Genomic DNA, 18,196 nt, shown 5'->3' with positions numbered 1-18,196 from the left:
TTTTCTATGCTTTCTAGAAAGGTTGAATAAATGGAATTCCAAATTAATTAAAAATAATATTATTTTTTCATTACTTTTGATGATTTAAAAATTAAAAAGAGTTAAAATGACTTTGGAGGACAAAAATGTTATTACGCCTTTTATTAATGGACAAATTTCAAAATTATAAATTAGTTTTGGTTCAATGTATAATTTTAATTTGATATAATTATATACATGAAACTTTGAATGTGATTTAAATGTATAAATAAAACTTTAATTTAATTCAATTATACACATTTAAGTAAATAAATATATTAATTTATTTTTATTTTACGTATACATTATATAAACATAAAATAATATTATATAAATAAATGTGTTAATAATTTTTAGAATTAAGTGAAATCAAAAGTTGATGTATAAAATAATAAAATTACTTGTAATTTCCTTAATAAAAATCAATTTATGTATAAAATAATCATCTGGATTGAAATAGTTTTATAACTAAAAAACTTAAATGTTAAATGTTAAATGTTCCAGAACATTAGGAAGGTTTTTTTTTTTACTATTTTTTAAAAAACATTAGCTTAAATTGCAATAGAAAAGAAACAGAAGGAGATACATTGACAAATAAAAAGACCCCCCGCCTACTGCTGTAGGCATCATTCAATAAACTTCCTCCAACGTCCTTTACTGTTTCTTCTTGTATTCCGGTTTCTCCATTGCCAAACTCTCCCTCAAAGCTCAATCACTTTTTTCTTTTTCTTTCAAACGACAGAAATGAAGGTACGTAGTTCTAATACCCTTCTTTTGCATAAACCCTTTTTTAGCTGATGGTCTTCCTCTCTTTTTTCAATCTTATTTGCAGAGTTTGAGTCCTTCAAATAATTTATGTGTCTTCCTCCTCCATTTTTTTATTATCACAGTTTATTTCGCCTCATTGTCTTTCAGTCTCAAGGTAATCAAATCAAATACTTTGATTTAACATTTTTCTTTTTTTATCTTCATAAACCATGAATTTTAACATTTTGTTTATGAACTTTAAACAGATCGGGGAAACATGTTCTTCTTCTGGTAGTAGTAGTTCATGCGACTCCGGCTTAACATGTCAAACTTGCGCCGCAAATGGAAATACCCGACCCAGATGCACTCGGATTCAACCACTCAGCCCTACATCAAAGGTAAAGGCAGCCCTTAATTTCGTGTTATGACTTGTTCCTCTCTCTCTCTTTTTCTTTCTTTTTTTTAAAGTTCAATTTTATTGAGTTTTTGCATTTATTTGGATTTGGTAAATGGTTAGGTAAAAGGTTTGCCATTTAACAAATATTCTTGGCTCACAACTCACAACTCTTTTGCACTCAAAGGGGTAAAGTCTGAAACTGGATCTTCTATTATTGCACCCACTAACCAGGAAGACACCATCACCAATCAACTTAAGGTAAGACTTAGTAAATCATTTATTTTTTATTTTCTTTTCATGATTTTCTCCTTGTTTCGAAACATCAGTTTTTTTAAATGAAAATAAATGTGTCATATTGCATTGGTTCATAGGTTACTTTCGTTCGGTTATTTTATTAAATGACTGAAATGCCCTTGATAATAATAGATTATTGCTCTTTGGTTTAATTACTTTGAACTGTGTTTATAAGGGTATTTTAGTCTCTTAGTGTAGACAGCAACAGAAAGATAGGAAAAAGAAATAGAATGACTATTCGTGTAAATATAAATTTAATATATGAATGATATATTGATGATGTATTATGCCAATTTTTACGCACTGGTTAATTTGTGTCGTGGCAGTGTAAAGTGCAGACCCAGCTGTGCCTGTGCCTTGATTGAAAATTAAGCATAATTTTATAAGATTGATGAGTTGTTAAATGTCTTTTGATTAAAATATAAGCTTTCCAGCTAAATCCTTCCCCCTGCATTTCACATTTAACATGCACTATGATTAGTAAAGACCCCAGAGCATAAAATTCCCCACCATCACATCACGACAGATTATTTTGCTTTTTTATTTTAAATTTATTTAGTTTTATTTCTTTGGACTGAATCATCAATTTGTTTTCTAATAGACTTGATTTGAAAGTCCAAGAAGATTTAACTTAGATTTTGGTACCCTTTTCTAGCGTTGCTTTTATTTGATTAAAGATTGGATTGAATTGGTTTAATTTACTAAGAAATGGATCTTCTTCTAGAATGGGGTTCGTGGACTTATGCTGGATATGTATGACTTCAACGGTGATATATGGTTATGTCATTCCTTTGGTGGCCAATGCTTCAATGCCACAGCATTTGTAAGTTCGTTTGGTGCTTAAATTTCTTATATATTTCTAGAAAAAAAATAGTTTTAACTTTTTTAGTTGATTGTCAATGATTTGTTTTTTGTTACCTTCAGCAACCCGCCATTAATGTGCTCAAAGAGATACAGGCGTTTCTAGAGGCAAATCCATCTGAGATTATCACCATATTTATTGAGGATTATGTGGTATCCCCACAAGGCTTAACAAAGGTTTTCAATGCATCTGGTTTGAGGCAGTACTGGTTCCCTGTTTCAAAGATGCCTAAGAATGGTGAAGATTGGCCCACAGTAGACGATATGGTCAAGCAGAACCAACGACTTGTAGTTTTCACTTCCAAATCAGCTAAAGAGGCTTCTGAGGGGATTGCTTATGAATGGAGATATATTGTAGAAAACCGATGTGAGTTCCATTTCTATTTTCACTTTTACTGAATCAGAATTTAGTTCAGTTGGTTCATGCAGGTACTCATAAGAGCTGACATTCAGCAAGTTTAGGTTCGAATCTTAGCAAATTTTACGTTGTGATTAGATGTAAAATGTCGTTTTGATGTGAAATTGCAGATGGAGATGATGGGATGAAGGCTGGTTCCTGCCCAAACCGTGCTGAGTCATCTCCTATGAATACAAAATCAAGATCATTGATTCTTCAAAACTATTTTCCTTCTAATCCGAATGAGACAGCAGCTTGCGCAGAAAATTCAGCTCCACTGGTAAAGATGCTGGACACTTGTCATAAAGCAGCTGGTGATCGCTGGCCAAACTTCATTGCTGTTGATTTTTACCAGGTTCTTCAACTGAAACCGAATCTTTTACAACCTTTTTACTAATGATTCAGTAAGTTGTATCTGTCATCGAAACCGGGTTTAGAAACTTCATTGATTTTGTTGCAGAGGAGTGATGGTGGAGGAGCCTCGGAAGCTTTAGATGTCGCCAATGGTCATCTCACTTGTGGCTGTGACAATATAGCCTATTGCAAGGTATGTAAACAATTTAATAAAGCGATGTCAAGGTGAGTGCCTAGGCAGCGCAAAAAGCCATTACTGCTTCAATCACCTTAGGCAAGGTGACTTCAATCAGGCTTTTTGGGCGCCTTTGCTGCAAAGCCAAGCGCAAGGAAAGCGCACTTCACTAAAGAGTCGTTCTATTCTCCTGTATATTGCGACTTTTAAAAGAAAATTATAATAAATTGCTTTTTTCATTAATTATTGATCTAATTTTATTATATAAAAACCTAGTTAATTCTAAAAACTTTTCAATATAACCTTGCAAACAAACAAAGCCTTCTTATACTGTTTCATTTTACATTACATTAAGTAAATTATTAAACTTAAACTATTGAACAATGTTTTGAATTTATAAATTGAACTATATTAAAATTCATCCCTTTTTACTAATTAATTAATACTTATTAGTTACATGTGTTTTTGTGTATATATATATACACACTTGCGCCTTGGCTTACTCGGGCAAGTGTTCTTTTGCACCTTGCGCCTCCGGTTATATAAAGGTCCTAATGCTTCGAGTTCGCCCGGCACCCTAGACAGCATAAATGCAGCTTAACTGATGATTCTGAATACACTCTTTGTTCCTTTATCAACCCTTTTTATCATGCACTTAGACCATTGATTGTTGTATTTGGCAGGACAATGCTACATCCGGCACCTGTGAAGTCCCTCCAATGTCACCTCCTCCACCGGCTGCCGCCACTCAAACCACCACAGAAAATCCTGTAGCGTCTAACTCCAACATTGCTAACACGGATGCCAGACCTCTACAATTGCGGTGGTTATTGGCCACAATTTTGATCAAACTCCTATTGTTACAGTTATGGTAAATCACCAGTTTGCCTGTTTAAAATTTATTTTTAGTTTGTAAGATTCGAGTCACACGGCTGTTGTTTCACAGAGCAACTCCTGAGCGTCTTCTTTAGGTTCTTGTTGTCAATGCACCTCTGCTTCTCATTTGTTATATAAAATAATATTAATATATTGCTCCAATTTCATTTGACATTTATATTAGCTTTGTTTGACTTCTTAATTCACCATACCAACAATGCGACCAAAAGATACAGGGTCCAGCTGTAGAAAGAAATTCAGGCTTGTAAACATGTGGACTGTCTGAGAAGCAGATATATGAAACCATTATAATGTTTTGTCCCACCATTATAAGGCAATGCTGCATTTTTGGCTGTATATATGAATATAAACAATACTTTAAACGCTATTATGGCATGGGACAATAACACCTATAGGATCGCCTGAGCTAATAGGTGGTCCTGCTATAGGCTACAGTTTTCTTAGGTTTGAGCATAACCCCTCTATTCATGAAGATTGGAGTAATAAGATGTGTTAATGTAGGGACCTTAGTTGTATTAATGATAGGACCATCCAACGACTGCCACTCAATGTGCAAAGCCTATGGGCATACTTCATAAATGGGCTCAAATAGCTAACAAAATGGCAGTAATGATTTGGTAGATGGTTGCTGATAATAATCATCCAGAATTTAATTTGTATTGTTGAAAATTCAATCGTTCAACAGCAATTTGATTCTGAATCACATGCTTAAACTTAATGTTCACTGCCCCTCCTACAAAACAAACTTGATCAAAATGATTGATTTGGACATCCTTCAATTTAATATCGGTTATAGCACGGAAGCCATTGACAGGGCAAGAAACATAGAAGAGCAAATTACCAAAAAACAAAATGGATCATGTAATTGCCATTTCAATATATAAAACAAGCAACTTAGAATCTGCAATTCACCTGAAACAGTTTCAGATTATATTCAGGGCTTTTCTTCTTTACATTCCGAATGCTACGAACTCATGATTGTGCACTGTTAGGATGTACTGCATCTTCATGGCCATCTGAGTCGGCCACCTTTTTCTCGGTGGATTCATTCTTCGTACTGTTACAATGTGCCTGTCCTGCATCCCTTCCGGCTCTACTATCCTGAAATAAGTTGCTTAGACAAATGAATCAAAAGGGTTCCTTTAGCTTCAAAATTCGATTTGAATCAGGTGACCATGTTCCTCTCTACATCTAACGGTCACAACTTTCAGAGTCATGAAAAAATGCATTATAGTTCATGATCGCAGACCAGAAAATATAAGCTGTATGAAGAGGGAAATTATAAAATATATCCATAGCAAAGGAAAAAGGAGCAACTGTTCACTAAACATACATTCTGCACTTCCAAAGCCGATTTGACGTGAACTCTGCAGCCACCTTTGATGTTTGTATTACTCATATTGTGAATTTTAGAGAAGACTTCTTCAACAATTTACTACACATGCATTTTGCTCAAAATTCTTTTATGGAAATAACCACATTCGCTATATTTTAAAACTTTTAAGATGCGACTAAATTCATTAAATTTGTTACGACTGCATTCCTTATATGCAGAAAGTGCTACACTGAACTTGCTTGAAACTTATTTGCAGTTATTGTGCACTTACATCTTTGAAGGGGGATTCTTCAGCTTCGAGCATATGTATGATATGGCCCATCTTTGGTCGCTTTTGCGCATTTGCATCTACACAACGTAAAGCTACAAGTAGAGCTCGCTTCAATGCTCTAGAAGTGGGTTTCTCAGGTAGCTTGGGATCCAATACTCCCTCTGGATTCCTGTTAGCAACCATCTTCTTAAGCCATTCAATTAAGTTCACCTGGAAATTCTTGACTTTCAATCAAAAAGCAACATGGGAAAGCAAGAAGGAAGCCTAAATAGCATTTCTTTTGTCTGATAAAACAATCATCTTTTGCATATTCAACCAACAAAATGATATCGGATACATGGTACAAACCTCTTCTGGAGGCCGGCTGTAATCAACTGGGTTCCTCCCGGTAATTATTTCCATAATAAGAATCCCAAAGCTATACACATCACTTCTTTCGTTCAGCATGCCGGTGCTAGCATATTCAGGAGCTACATAGCTACAAAAACCGAAACTATGTGACCAAATACACAAAAATCACACCAGCAGGCAGAATGAAAGGGAAGCATTTTACGAACCCAAATGTTCCCATGACTCGAGTTGTAATGTAGCTGCTCTCAGAGCCCAAGAGCTTGGCTAGGCCAAAGTCTGAAACCTTGGGGTTCCAACGCTTGTCGAGTAGGATGTTGCTTGATTTAATATCACGGTGAACAACTTTAGGCTCAAGTCCCTCATGAAGGTAAGCTAACCTAATCAACAATTCAGTCAGAAGAAATTAAACAATGTAAGAAGAAAACAGCATAAATAAAGCGGAAATGAAAGTTTCATTAGATCTCGATCAAACCCTTTCGCTGTTCCCAGGATGATATTCATCCGAATGTCCCAAGTAAGAGGGCTGCAAGGTCCTACGTCCCCATGAAGCCACTGCTCTAAATTTCCATTATTTACATACTCGTATACCAGCATCCTAATAATAAGGCAAACAAACAAGTAAATGCCATTTAGTTACAGAGTTATAGAAAGGGATGCCAAAGCGCTGATAGGCAAAAACAGGCTTACCTGTGAGCTCCTTCAGCACAGTAACCTAGCAACCTGACTAAATTCTTATGCCTAACTCGTCCAATTGCCTCTACTTCAACTTTAAACTCCTTCTCAGCTTGTCCCCTGCACATTACCACATGCTTCATTTCACTAACAATGCCACTAATTTCTCCAATACGTAGGGATACAAACAATTGATTAAATAAAATCACCTGTTGTTGAGCAAGTTCTTGACAGCAACCTGAGTGTTATCCTCCAAAATACCATGGTAAACAATCCCATACCCACCCTCACCTATCACTTTCTCATCTGCAAACCCATTTGTTGAAACCTCAAGCTCTCTCAGGGTATACCAATGTCCCCATCCCAAATGTGAAACTTCAGGCGCCGCTCCTGCCACGTAATCAGCACGTGCCTCGCCACTTGTCTGTGGAGATAAACCTGGGTAGGAAATTCTATGATCTTTTCCAATCTCAATGTGAATTCCATGATAACCAGTTGGACTCTCCTCTTCAAGAGGCAGAAGCAAGGCCTGTCTCTCAATACCCGTACTTGGGTCAGGGTCGGCTTGAATTTGAGTCCTGTGAGGCTTGGGTGGGTCGATTTTGATCTCCTGGATCTCTTTGGAAACAACTGGGATTCCTGGTTTCGAACAAGGCTTACGTTTAGTTCGTTTAGAAGCAAGCCAAAGTGAAATTAGGAAAAGGAAGAGAACAAAAGCTGCTCCTACACAGACACCAAGAACTACCCATAATCGTAAACCGAAAATCGAGGTTGTCTTGGATAGTTGGTCGGCCATAAACCCAGTTTTCCGATCAGACATCTGAGTCTGATCCTACGTTCAAGAGAACAAATGTTGCAAACAAATCCGATGCATGTTAAAGTCACTTATAGGGGCTATAGCAAAGTGGCTACAGAGGGAGAGAGAGAGAGTAAAGGGGATGAAAAAGATTAGTAGCAGCTGGCATGATGGAACCTTTTACATGGTGGAATCGAATAAAATGAAAAAGGAGCCGGTTATATAGGTAAATAAATTTTGGGATGAGGTTGATTTTAAGTTTGTGTTAGAACTAGGAACTACTACTACAAGTGGTAATCCAAAAAGGAGACTAAACCCTCCAGATGAACAACGCGTTTAAGTAATAATTTTGTACATTAAGATTTTCGCTTTTTCTCAATCTTTGCAAACGCTCTACTAATAATACATCAGTTTCAAATCAATGCGGGTTAAATTTAGGAATGAAGGTCAGTTTTATTGCTTTCTAAGAATTTTTTATCCAATAAAAGAAAATTATGTATTTGTCTAATTTAAATTTAGATAGTACTTATCCATAGTATTCATATGCGAGCTAAGGTGAAACTTTAACATCTATAATCCAAATAAGTGTCTAGATTATGTTGTAATATAGTAGTTTAAATCTATTGGTTTAGGAAAGCAAAAGATTACCATGTCAGGTTACTATCCAACAACATTAAATATTGGTTGAAATGATGGTGTGGGTGGTTAGATTTTGGACACACTTCACTAGCACAGCATTGTCTGAGACTTGTGGAACTGTGCTCCATGGGTTGTCCAGCCATCCCATCAGTAATCAAGATACTAAGAAGGAACCTGCTTCTCCAATAGTAAGATGATTTTGGAGCCATAATCTTGGATCTTTATCTTATTTCTGCTACTAATAGAATCTTACCATTTAAGATCTCGTCTGTTGTTTTTCACGCCCTTTCGGCGGAATCTCTATTTACTATGCTACTATTTTTGGCAATCATCAAACAATTCAATACACCCAACGCAACTTAAGCTTAGCCCAAAGCTTCCAACTAAAGCCAGTCATCTTAGCTCGTAGTAGGGCTATTGTCCAAACCCAATCGCAAATATTTGCAACAGTTTGGTTCACCTGAATAGGAGTACAGTAAAACCAATGTTTGGTTGGAATGAGATTCATTCTATGGAATGACCCAACAAAAAAAGATAGAGAAAAGGATGAAGAAGAGAAGAGAGGCTGACTCTGACATTGGAGACAAAATTCACAGGAGAAAACAATAATAATAATAATAAAAGTTTTAAACCCCCAAAAAGATCATAAAAATTACCATGCTCTTCAAAACACAAGCATGCAAACATCTCAAAAACATGCATGTTCCTCAAAACACAAACTCTCGTATGGTGTTATTACAATCGACGGTCATGTGGATCTTGTAGATGAAAGAAACACAGATAGAAAAAGAGGGAAATCTTCATAGATTTTGGTTGGATTATTCAAATTTTAATTTTTTGTGAAAAAGGGCAACCAAATAATGGGGAATAGATTTCTAGATTTTTTTGAAAATTAGACTATGGGTGGGTTTGGATGAGCGGTTGAGTGTGGTGCGTTTAGCTTAATTTTGTGTAACACCTAAAAAATTTGAATATTTGGTTTGTTAAATTTTGTCATAATTGTCTATTTAGTGGTTAAGTGCCTAGATTGTGTGTTAGAGGTCTTGGGTTTAAATCTATCTTTTGAGAAAATTCAGTTATTTTTGCTCCTAGTTTTACCTTTGTTTATTCGGCTTAAATATTATTTTCCTTCAACTTGTGATAAAATGAGCTTGTTAGTGATAAGGTACTAGCTTGCCCTTTGGTCTTAAGTTCAAATCCTTACAAAAGCAAGCAAAAATAATTTTTGTTATTATTCAATCTGTTTCACATGGTTAAGATTCTGAGATGGTTGTTTTGTTGGATTTGTAGTATGAAGCGAAAGCTTTATTGTTATGAAGTGGGATTGTCAGATGGTTGCTACTTTTGGTTAGTTTTTTGGTACGAAATAAAAAACTTTCTTATTGTAAAGCAGGACTGTGAGTTAGTCGCTACTTTTGTTGGTTTTCTTGTATAAAACCAAAGCTTTCTTGTTATAATATAGGATCATGAGACAATTGTTCTTAGTTGTTTAGTTTGTTTTCATGTATGGATCCAAAGCTTTATTCGTGCAAAGAAGGATTATGAACTAGTTACTTGATTGGTTATGCTTAAGCTTGAGTAAGTTACAAGATTTCCTGTTGCATTTAATTTGAGACTTTTGGCTCAAAATATTATAAGGCATCCATGAAGGTGAATATCATTGTGGCAAAAATAAAAAACCATAACTTAAGTTTATTGAAATATTTTAAAAGTTCTAGCTAGAGCTTGACATGTTGAGGTGGTTGAGTTATCATTTTTACTCAATTCCCACAAATGATGCTAATTATGTTGGAAAATCCGATTATGAAAATGGTTTATTGTTTCAATGGAAGTTTAAAAATTTTCAAAACTGATTTGGCTTGTGATATTTATAATATTAAACATTCTTGTAACACCCCTTACTCGACATGACCGTCGAGTCCGAACTACAGGATGTCACATTCATTGTTGAATAAACTACCGTCAAACACACCGTAAATAAATCATTCAAACATTCAATCATATCATAAACACGTTCACATTATGATACACAGTTAAATTTAAACCTTAATTGTAACACCTTATACCCAGTCTGGTCACCTGACTCGAGCTATAAGGTATTACAATTGTTAAGCATCATTAGCATATAATAAATCGGCATAAATAATCAACCACATCATAAAACATTAATAATACAAGTAATATATCATTTTCAAGAAAAGATCGAGCCTTAATCGAGATTACAAAACTCTTAAACCAACCTGGGAACAGATTTGGACTAATCTAAAAATTTTATGAAAAGATACGTAAAAAGTGAAAACAAAGGTCACATAGTCATGTGGCTAGACCGTGTGGTACTATGACATGGTCGTGTTGCCAAACCGTGTAATAGACTAATGCCGTGTAATCCTGAGTCACATGGTCATGTCACCAGGTCGTGTAACAGACTGTGGCCATGTGGATCAACCTGCACCTAAATTCAACAGACTATATGGTCGTGCACTACACCCATGTATGGCACGCGGCCCTGTGGTAGGCCGTGTCACAGACCATGTGCACCTAAACATGCCTTCTAAACTAAGCAATCACACCTAGGTTCACTTATGCCATAAGTCATGCAATACCAACCCTTCTAACCTATTCAAATGCACCAAGGACCTGCCAAAATATACTAAATAATATACAAGAAACATCCAACCTAAGTTCCTAACCAATATACCATCATTGGCACCACAATTCAAACATTTTCATTGACCAATCAAGCATAAACATGCCTAACATTTCATGCTTATTAAATCATCAAATCAACGTCACTCTCTCATGACCACATTCATCAAACAAAGATCACCTATTATCCAAATACATAAGTAACAATTCATAACCAAGTATAGATACCAAATAGGCTTATACCAACACAAGCTACCAAAATAATCATTATAACTTACAAACTTGTACACTTAGCTCATATACCAAATGGCACAAAACATAAACAAGTACTTACAAATATACATTTCCAAAACCCTATTTATATGCCACTTATAATTGGGCCAAAAATAAGTAAATAGCTACCAAAATAGTTGGTGAATCGTATGATCTCCAAAGACGATTCAATCGATAGCTCGAATCCGACAATCTACATGGAAGAAAACGAAAAGAGGTAAGCTTACTTAAAGCTTAGTAAGTTCATAAAACTAAACATCACATACCTGTCATCTAAGGCATACAGTTTAAAATTTACATATAGCTAGTATTCCTTGTTTCACATTTCCTACCATATCAAATGGTTAGATATGAACATATAACATCATCAAGATCTTAAGCTAGCATCACTCACATGCCAAATAACTAGAGGTGCTCATGGGCTGGGTCGGGCCCATAAAAAAATTTCAGCCCGGGTCCTAAGCCCGGCCTAGCCCGAAATATGGGCCTGAAATTTTGCCCAGGCCTGGCCCAGGAAAAAATCATAAGCCCGGGCCCGGCCAATTTTTTTAATAAATACCAAAAATTTATTTTAAAATTAAAAAAAATTATTTTAAAAAAATTTAAAAAAAATTTTAAAATTAAAAATATTTTAAAATTAAAAAAATAAAAAAAATATTTTAAAAATATTTTAAAATTGAAAAAAAATTAAAAATAAATATATTTATTATATCGGTCGGGCCGGCCAAAAAGTGGTGCTCGAGGCTGCCCGCTTTCTAAACAGCCTCGTTTTTTGTCCAAGCCCATATTTCGGGCCTATATTTTTACCCAAACCTTCCCATATTTCGGGCGAGCCGTCGGGCCGGGTCGCCCGGCCCATGAGCACCTCTACAAATAACCACCAATAGGAATATAACCTTTCATACTATAAGATTTCATTTCGATGTTGCTCACACAAGCTATTAAGAATATGCAACAAATGCTAGATTCTAGCATCGGTATGGTATCCACCACCGGTACATAGTGCTTGATAAAATTACACTGACACAAAGTGTATGATAACTGTAACATTGGTACAAAGTACCTGATAACTATAATCACGAGCACATAATGTTTGAAATTTCCTAATAACATGTCATTTGTATCATAATCATTCACTAAGATCACACAGGCCTTAACTCATATATCATAATCTTTCCATCTTTATAACATAATACCATGTTCAACTTAATTATATACACTTCATATGTTTATACAATTCAATACATACATATACATTTACTATGCTTTACAAATCAATCCTTCATTTTCCATTTTCATTACTTACCTCAAAACACCATGTCAAATATATGTACATTCACATATGAAATTTTAATTCAAACAATCAATAACCTAATAAACCTAATACGAACTTACCTAAACAAAACAACAATAGAAACCACACCAGGGATTACTCGACAACTGTCCTTTTTTCGCGGCTATCGACCAATTGATCCGTTTCTTGATCTATATATAATAATTTAGTGCAATTAACCAATTCAAATACTTTAAAATATCCAAATTCATATATTTGACCCTTTAACAACATTCTACATTATTACCCTAAATGTTTGCCTTTTATTCAATTTAGTCCCTAAAACCAAAACTTACACATTTATTAAAATTAAGCCCAAAACTCTTGTGTCGAATTCTATATAGTCCCTTAACAGCTTATACATAATTAAATTTTACAATAATTACTTGTTAAATTAAATATTTATCAATTTAGTACTTGAGCTCAAAACTAACTAAAATTTATTTACAAATAGTCCTATTTAGAAATCAAACTCTTAGATTTGTCATTCAACTTCATAAACATCTAAAAACCCTTGATGAAATTTTTCAAAACCTTTAACAATTTTACAAAATAGTCCCTCGGTTAGCTAGATTAAGTTATAACGATCTCAAAAATATAAAAATTACTAAAAACGTGCTTGAAAAACATACCATGCAAGATGTAAAAGCTTGGCCGAAACCTAGTGTTCTTTATCAATTGAGAAAATGGTGGTAAAAGGTTAAAGAAGATGAAAATAAAATGGCTATTAAACCTTATTTTAATCTTATTACATATTAACATTATTTTAATATAAATTAACTTATAATTTTATGTAAAAATCAATTAATAACCGTCCACTTAAATTAATTAAGGTTTAATTACCTTTTAAAACCCCACTTCATGTTTTTTATAACCATTAGACACATATAAACTAATAGCAATTAACATTTTCAACTTTTATGATTTAGTCATTTTACTCAATTAACTATTCAAACACCAAAATTATTAGACTAATTTTTAATATGACACTCTAATGACCTCGAAAATATTAAATAAATAATATTTACTAATTCACTAGTCGGAATTGTGGTCTTGAAACCACTATTTTTGACACCACTAAAAATAAGTTGTTACATTAACCGGGCTTATAAAAGCTCATTTATTGAATTGAGTATGAAATAGGACCAAATTGTAAAGTTTTGAATGTTAAGGGTCAACGTCGTGACGTCACCTCCTCCACATCGTGATGTCGCCAAACAGTTTGTCATGTCGTGACCTCAGAACACTTGACGTCATGACATGACTCACTATCGACCGACCTTACGACGAAGAATGTTGCTCGTTGGGACGTAGACTTTGTATTTGGTAGAAATGAATTATTTGGTACCTATTTCAAAACTCACAACTAAACCTATTAAAGAACATTTCATTTGATCACTCAAGAACATGCCAAATACATACATTTCCTACTAAAACATGTCATTTACCAATTCAAAATGAGTTCAACTATTACAACATATAAATGTCTTCCAAACCAACCAATACCAAACTTATCTATGCCAAATTCATATTCAAACATGCCTAATAATTCAAGCATCATTGTTCATATCCTTAACAAGTGAATCATCACATTACTCACCATTCAAACCTACACAATTCGATATCATTTCATCTAACAAATTGGCTATAAAACTCCAAGCATTACCAATGCTACACCATATCAAAAGATGTCATTTCAAACACCATACATTTCTCAAACATATCAACAAAAAGTATGCCATTTCAAATAGGCACCAACCATTGTCAAATCATACATTTGAACCATATATCAAATGTAACATTTAAACTTCAATTCAAACATACTAGATACTGGTAAAACAAGTTTACACAAGTATACATATTCACATATAGATACATACACTTCAAGACACCTAAATACATGCCACAACTCCAGACTTAAAACGATCAAAAAGCTACCGGTTAAAAAATGGGATAGTGTAAGTTTCAATGTCGATCCAGCTTGACTTGTTCCACAAGGTGATCTACAAAAAAAAAAAAAAAGGAAGACAACAAGGTAAGCATATACGATGCTTAGTAAGTTCATATAGAAACTAAAACTTATTTTGATCAATTAAACATAACAATTATTCAATAAGCTATCAAATTGTCTTTCCTTAGCACTTGAGTATATATCTATACATGTAACAACATTTCAAATTGAAAACGTTAGATACAACCTCAAATCATAATACCACCAACATTTAAAACATAATCACTTAGCAATCTATATATCAAATTTCGTCAATACCATTTCATTTTCAATTCATAATCTAATTTCCATTTTCAGTCATTTTGTCACATCCCAAAATTCGACCTTGTAGTTTCAGGTTAGTGAACTGGGTTTTGTCGATTTGGGGAGAGATTAGTTCTCAAAAATTAGATCTAAAATTAGGTTCAAGAATTCAGAATTAAGTAACCAGGGAATATTTTCCTTAAAATGGTTTTCAAAATAAAAAATAAAATTTAAAATGAAACAAGGAAAAAGCTTTTAATTAAAAAGGACTAATTTGAAAATGGGGCAAAGTTGGGAGTTGCCCACAAATAATTTGACCAACAATTAAAAGAGTTGGGATTTGGCAGAATTTTTACGCATGAGCCACTGTTCTTCCCTCTTCCTTGTTTGTTATTTGAAAATTTTGCAAACACCAAAACTCTCTATTTACTCTCAAATCAAACTCTTCAATCTGATTTTCCTTTCTCCCAAACACCAAAATCTCTCTCAATTTTTACGAAAACTATAAAAAATGTCACCAATTTCTTCATTATTTTTTCTATTGGATTGTCACAAAATTCAATCTTCGGTTCGTTTTTCTTCACCAAGCAAGGTAAGACTCTGTTTCTTGACTATGTTTTCATGTATCTTGTTTTTACAAATAAAGGTTTGATTCACCAATCCACAATGTCTTCCACGTGTCTATGTTACTGCGGTATCAATCTGACCCTTCACATATTATCTCTCAGATGAATGTTGAAATTCAGCCTGATATGACATACAATAAAGAATCGATCAGAATTCTGCACAAGAGGTGAAAGAGTTGAGAAATAAAAACATAGCCTTAGTAAAAGTTCTCTGGCAGCGACATAGAATAGAAGAAGCTACTTGGGAACCCGAGGAAGCTATGAGAATGCAATATTCGAACCTCTTTTCTAATAAGATTTTTTAGGACAAAAATCTATTTAGGGGGAAAGTTATAACAACCTGTTTTCAGTGAAATCAGAACAATGGTTTCTGGACCAAAAATCTGAAAGAAAATTTATTTTATTATTATTTTATGGTCTACAGTATGACAGAAATACCATATAAAAATTTAATTAAGAAATTTTACTGTTTACATGCTTAATTTGATAAAAGAACTAAATTATGTAAAGTGCAAAAGTTGTGTTTTAATAGCTAAAGGTATTAAATAGCTATAGAATTTTAAAGTGGAGGTCCTTATATAGTAATTAGTCATTAAGGTTGTTAGTGGATAAGTATGGTTTGTTATTATTGAAATTTTTATTAGTTTTTAAGGTTAAATTAGTAAATAGGTAATAAATGATAAATTAAATAAAACAAACTATTATCATCCATTATCATCATCTTCCACCAGAAATTTAAGAGAAAACCTAGCCACGGAAGCTTGAAATTTCAGCAAGCTTATTTTGCTCGATTAGGTATAAATTTTTGTCCCGTTTTTGATGATTTCTATGTTTTTAGGATCGTTGTAGCTTAATCTAGCTAGCCTGGGGATTAATTTGTAAAACTGTTAAAGTATTAGGGTTTTGCCATAGATGAACATGCTTGAATTTTGAAGTTTGATGATAGAAAATGAATGGCTGTTGTTAGATAAATAAATTTTGTAAAGAGATTTTTGGTAAAATTATCAATTAGAGGCTAAATTGAAAAAGGTGATAAATTTATGGTAAAGTTTGTGAATTTTGTAAAATATATGGGCTGCTATTAATTTGTATAAAAGTCGGCTAGGCTTGGGTAAGAATTAAATTGCATGAATTTCATTTTTTGAGCCTAGGGACTAAATTACAAAGGAATTAAAAATATAGGGCAAAATGGTAATTTTTCCAAAATTCCATGTTGGATTAAATTGAATGAGAATTATATTGAAATGAGTTAAATTTATTTGTATAGATCCTGTCAGACCTCGTACAGGGTTAGATCGAGGTAAAGAGAAAATATCAGATTAGTCGCTTCCATATCTACATACACTCGTCGAGGTAAGTTCGTGTAATTAAATTGTATATTTATATGTTTTAAATTGAATTATTTGTTTGTGAATTGTATAATTGCCATGAATGAATACTGATTGTATATTCAAAAATTACCGAGCCCCGTTTGAACCTTAGGAATCCGTAGGATACAAATGACATGTCATTAGGGTTACCAATACCTAGCTCGCATGAGCTTATTGTTATTTAGCTCGAAGGAGCTTACCGTTTACAGCTCGTAAGAGCATACCGATTCAATGCTCGTATGAGCATACATGTACAGGAGTTGACGAATTATAGTTCAGTAGACTTCATGTGTACTACCTGTGTATCCAACGATATTCTAAATGGTTCAACGAACATAATTCTATTACGAGATTATATGAGTTCGATATGAACTATTACCAATATTTACATGAAATACATTAAATGTTTGAAATGTCTGTTTATTTTATCTGTAAACTCCGGTAATACTCCGTAACCCTGTTTCGACAATGGATACGAGTTAGGGATGTTACAACTTCACTGGGGTGTCTTGACCTTGTATTTAAGTCCTCTAACAACCTTGTGGACCTATGTAGCGGTTAGAAACAAAATGGAGTCGTTGTGGCCATAAAAACAAGCATTAAAGGCAGTCTGTAGCTTCGTCGTATCGGTAGAATGAAACTTGTATCGATAGAAGTATTTCCAAAATATGACCGTTGGGCTCATTCTATCGATACAAGTTCTCTTGTACCGGTAGAACTTTAAGGGTTTCATTTGGTATTGGTAGAACCCATCAGAGTATCGGTGAAGTGCAGGGGATGCTGAACTTTGGCTATTGACTTGACTTGTTTCGGTAGAAGTCCTTGAGGTATCCGTAGCACTTTGGTTGTATTGGTAGAATAGATCAGGGTATCGATAGAAGTCTCGGGCCAAAACTACCTTGCTCACTGGAGTGCATTATACTGATAGAAGCCCGGGTTGTATCGGTATAACCCAGAGTTGTATGGATAGAATCTCAGTTCTACAGGTAGAATTCTGTAGCTTTTTCAAGTTCTTTTCATCTTGAGTTCTACTGATACTTGTCCACCTAAGTATCAGTAGAAGTCTTTTAGATTTTAAAAACTCGTTAAAAATAAGTTAATTCAAGGCTTTTTAACAATTTATTTTGTCCAACACTTTGAAAATAATTTTAATGACTTATAAACAATTTTTGTAGATTTAAGTAGGGAACTATTAATATACTTTTTGTTATATCAAAATAATTAAAAAACTAGAGCTAACACACTCACAGCCTAAATAAAAGCACTAGGGTTTTTGCCCTTCACATGTAAGGGAATTGGGTCTCTCACGTATTGAGTCAAATAATATGTGCTTATTGGACTTTTGACCCAAAACATTATAATTTAATCCAACCTAATATTTGTTTTATATTTCCAAAATAAATATTATTAATTAAATTAAATTAAATTAAATAATTTCTCAATTAAATAATTTTCTCAACCCAATTTGATTTTTGTTAAAGTCATGTCA

General features: G+C 33.8%; 2 protein-coding genes across 2 annotated transcripts; one reads left to right on the top strand and one right to left on the bottom strand.

The window, feature by feature from the left end:
* The first annotated feature begins 599 nt into the window (after nucleotides 1–599).
* Nucleotides 600–4,291, top strand: LOC105803926 (PI-PLC X domain-containing protein At5g67130). Its single transcript, XM_012636370.2, has 9 exons — nucleotides 600–768; nucleotides 851–940; nucleotides 1,032–1,163; nucleotides 1,283–1,420; nucleotides 2,181–2,279; nucleotides 2,381–2,684; nucleotides 2,846–3,069; nucleotides 3,175–3,261; nucleotides 3,927–4,291. The coding sequence occupies exons 1-9, from the start codon at nucleotides 763–765 to the stop codon at nucleotides 4,116–4,118; spliced, it is 1,272 nt and encodes a 423-aa protein (XP_012491824.1). The 5' UTR covers nucleotides 600–762; the 3' UTR covers nucleotides 4,119–4,291.
* A 595-nt stretch (nucleotides 4,292–4,886) lies between these two features.
* Nucleotides 4,887–7,825, bottom strand: LOC105803925 (probable serine/threonine-protein kinase At1g01540). Its single transcript, XM_012636369.2, has 7 exons — nucleotides 6,980–7,825; nucleotides 6,786–6,890; nucleotides 6,571–6,693; nucleotides 6,305–6,475; nucleotides 6,096–6,225; nucleotides 5,748–5,957; nucleotides 4,887–5,241 (listed from the first exon to the last, which is right to left on the bottom strand). Exons 1-7 carry the CDS (start codon nucleotides 7,588–7,590, stop codon nucleotides 5,113–5,115), a joined length of 1,479 nt encoding a protein of 492 aa, XP_012491823.1. The 5' UTR covers nucleotides 7,591–7,825; the 3' UTR covers nucleotides 4,887–5,112.
* Between the last annotated feature and the right edge of the window lie 10,371 nt (nucleotides 7,826–18,196).

Source organism: Gossypium raimondii, chromosome 11, assembly GCF_025698545.1.
Source record: "Gossypium raimondii isolate GPD5lz chromosome 11, ASM2569854v1, whole genome shotgun sequence".
NCBI classification, from domain to species: domain Eukaryota; kingdom Viridiplantae; phylum Streptophyta; class Magnoliopsida; order Malvales; family Malvaceae; genus Gossypium; species Gossypium raimondii.
The sequence above is the reverse complement of the archived record's forward strand: the minus strand, read 5'-3'. Positions and strand labels throughout refer to the sequence as shown.

Excerpts from the sequence above, each read along its gene's own strand:
- LOC105803925 (XM_012636369.2), bottom strand. The coding sequence starts at position 7,590 with ATGTCTGATCGGAAAACTGGGTTTATGGCCGACCAACTATCCAAGACA. Across the intron at positions 6,476-6,570 it reads ATCCTGGGAACAGCGAAAGG|GTTAGCTTACCTTCATGAGG; the intron begins GTTTGATCGAGA and ends ATTGTTGATTAG. Across the intron at positions 6,226-6,304 it reads CGAGTCATGGGAACATTTGG|CTATGTAGCTCCTGAATATG; the intron begins GTTCGTAAAATG and ends CGGTTTTTGTAG.
- LOC105803926 (XM_012636370.2), top strand. Across the intron at positions 1,421-2,180 it reads CCATCACCAATCAACTTAAG|AATGGGGTTCGTGGACTTAT; the intron begins GTAAGACTTAGT and ends ATCTTCTTCTAG. Across the intron at positions 3,070-3,174 it reads TTGCTGTTGATTTTTACCAG|AGGAGTGATGGTGGAGGAGC; the intron begins GTTCTTCAACTG and ends ATTTTGTTGCAG.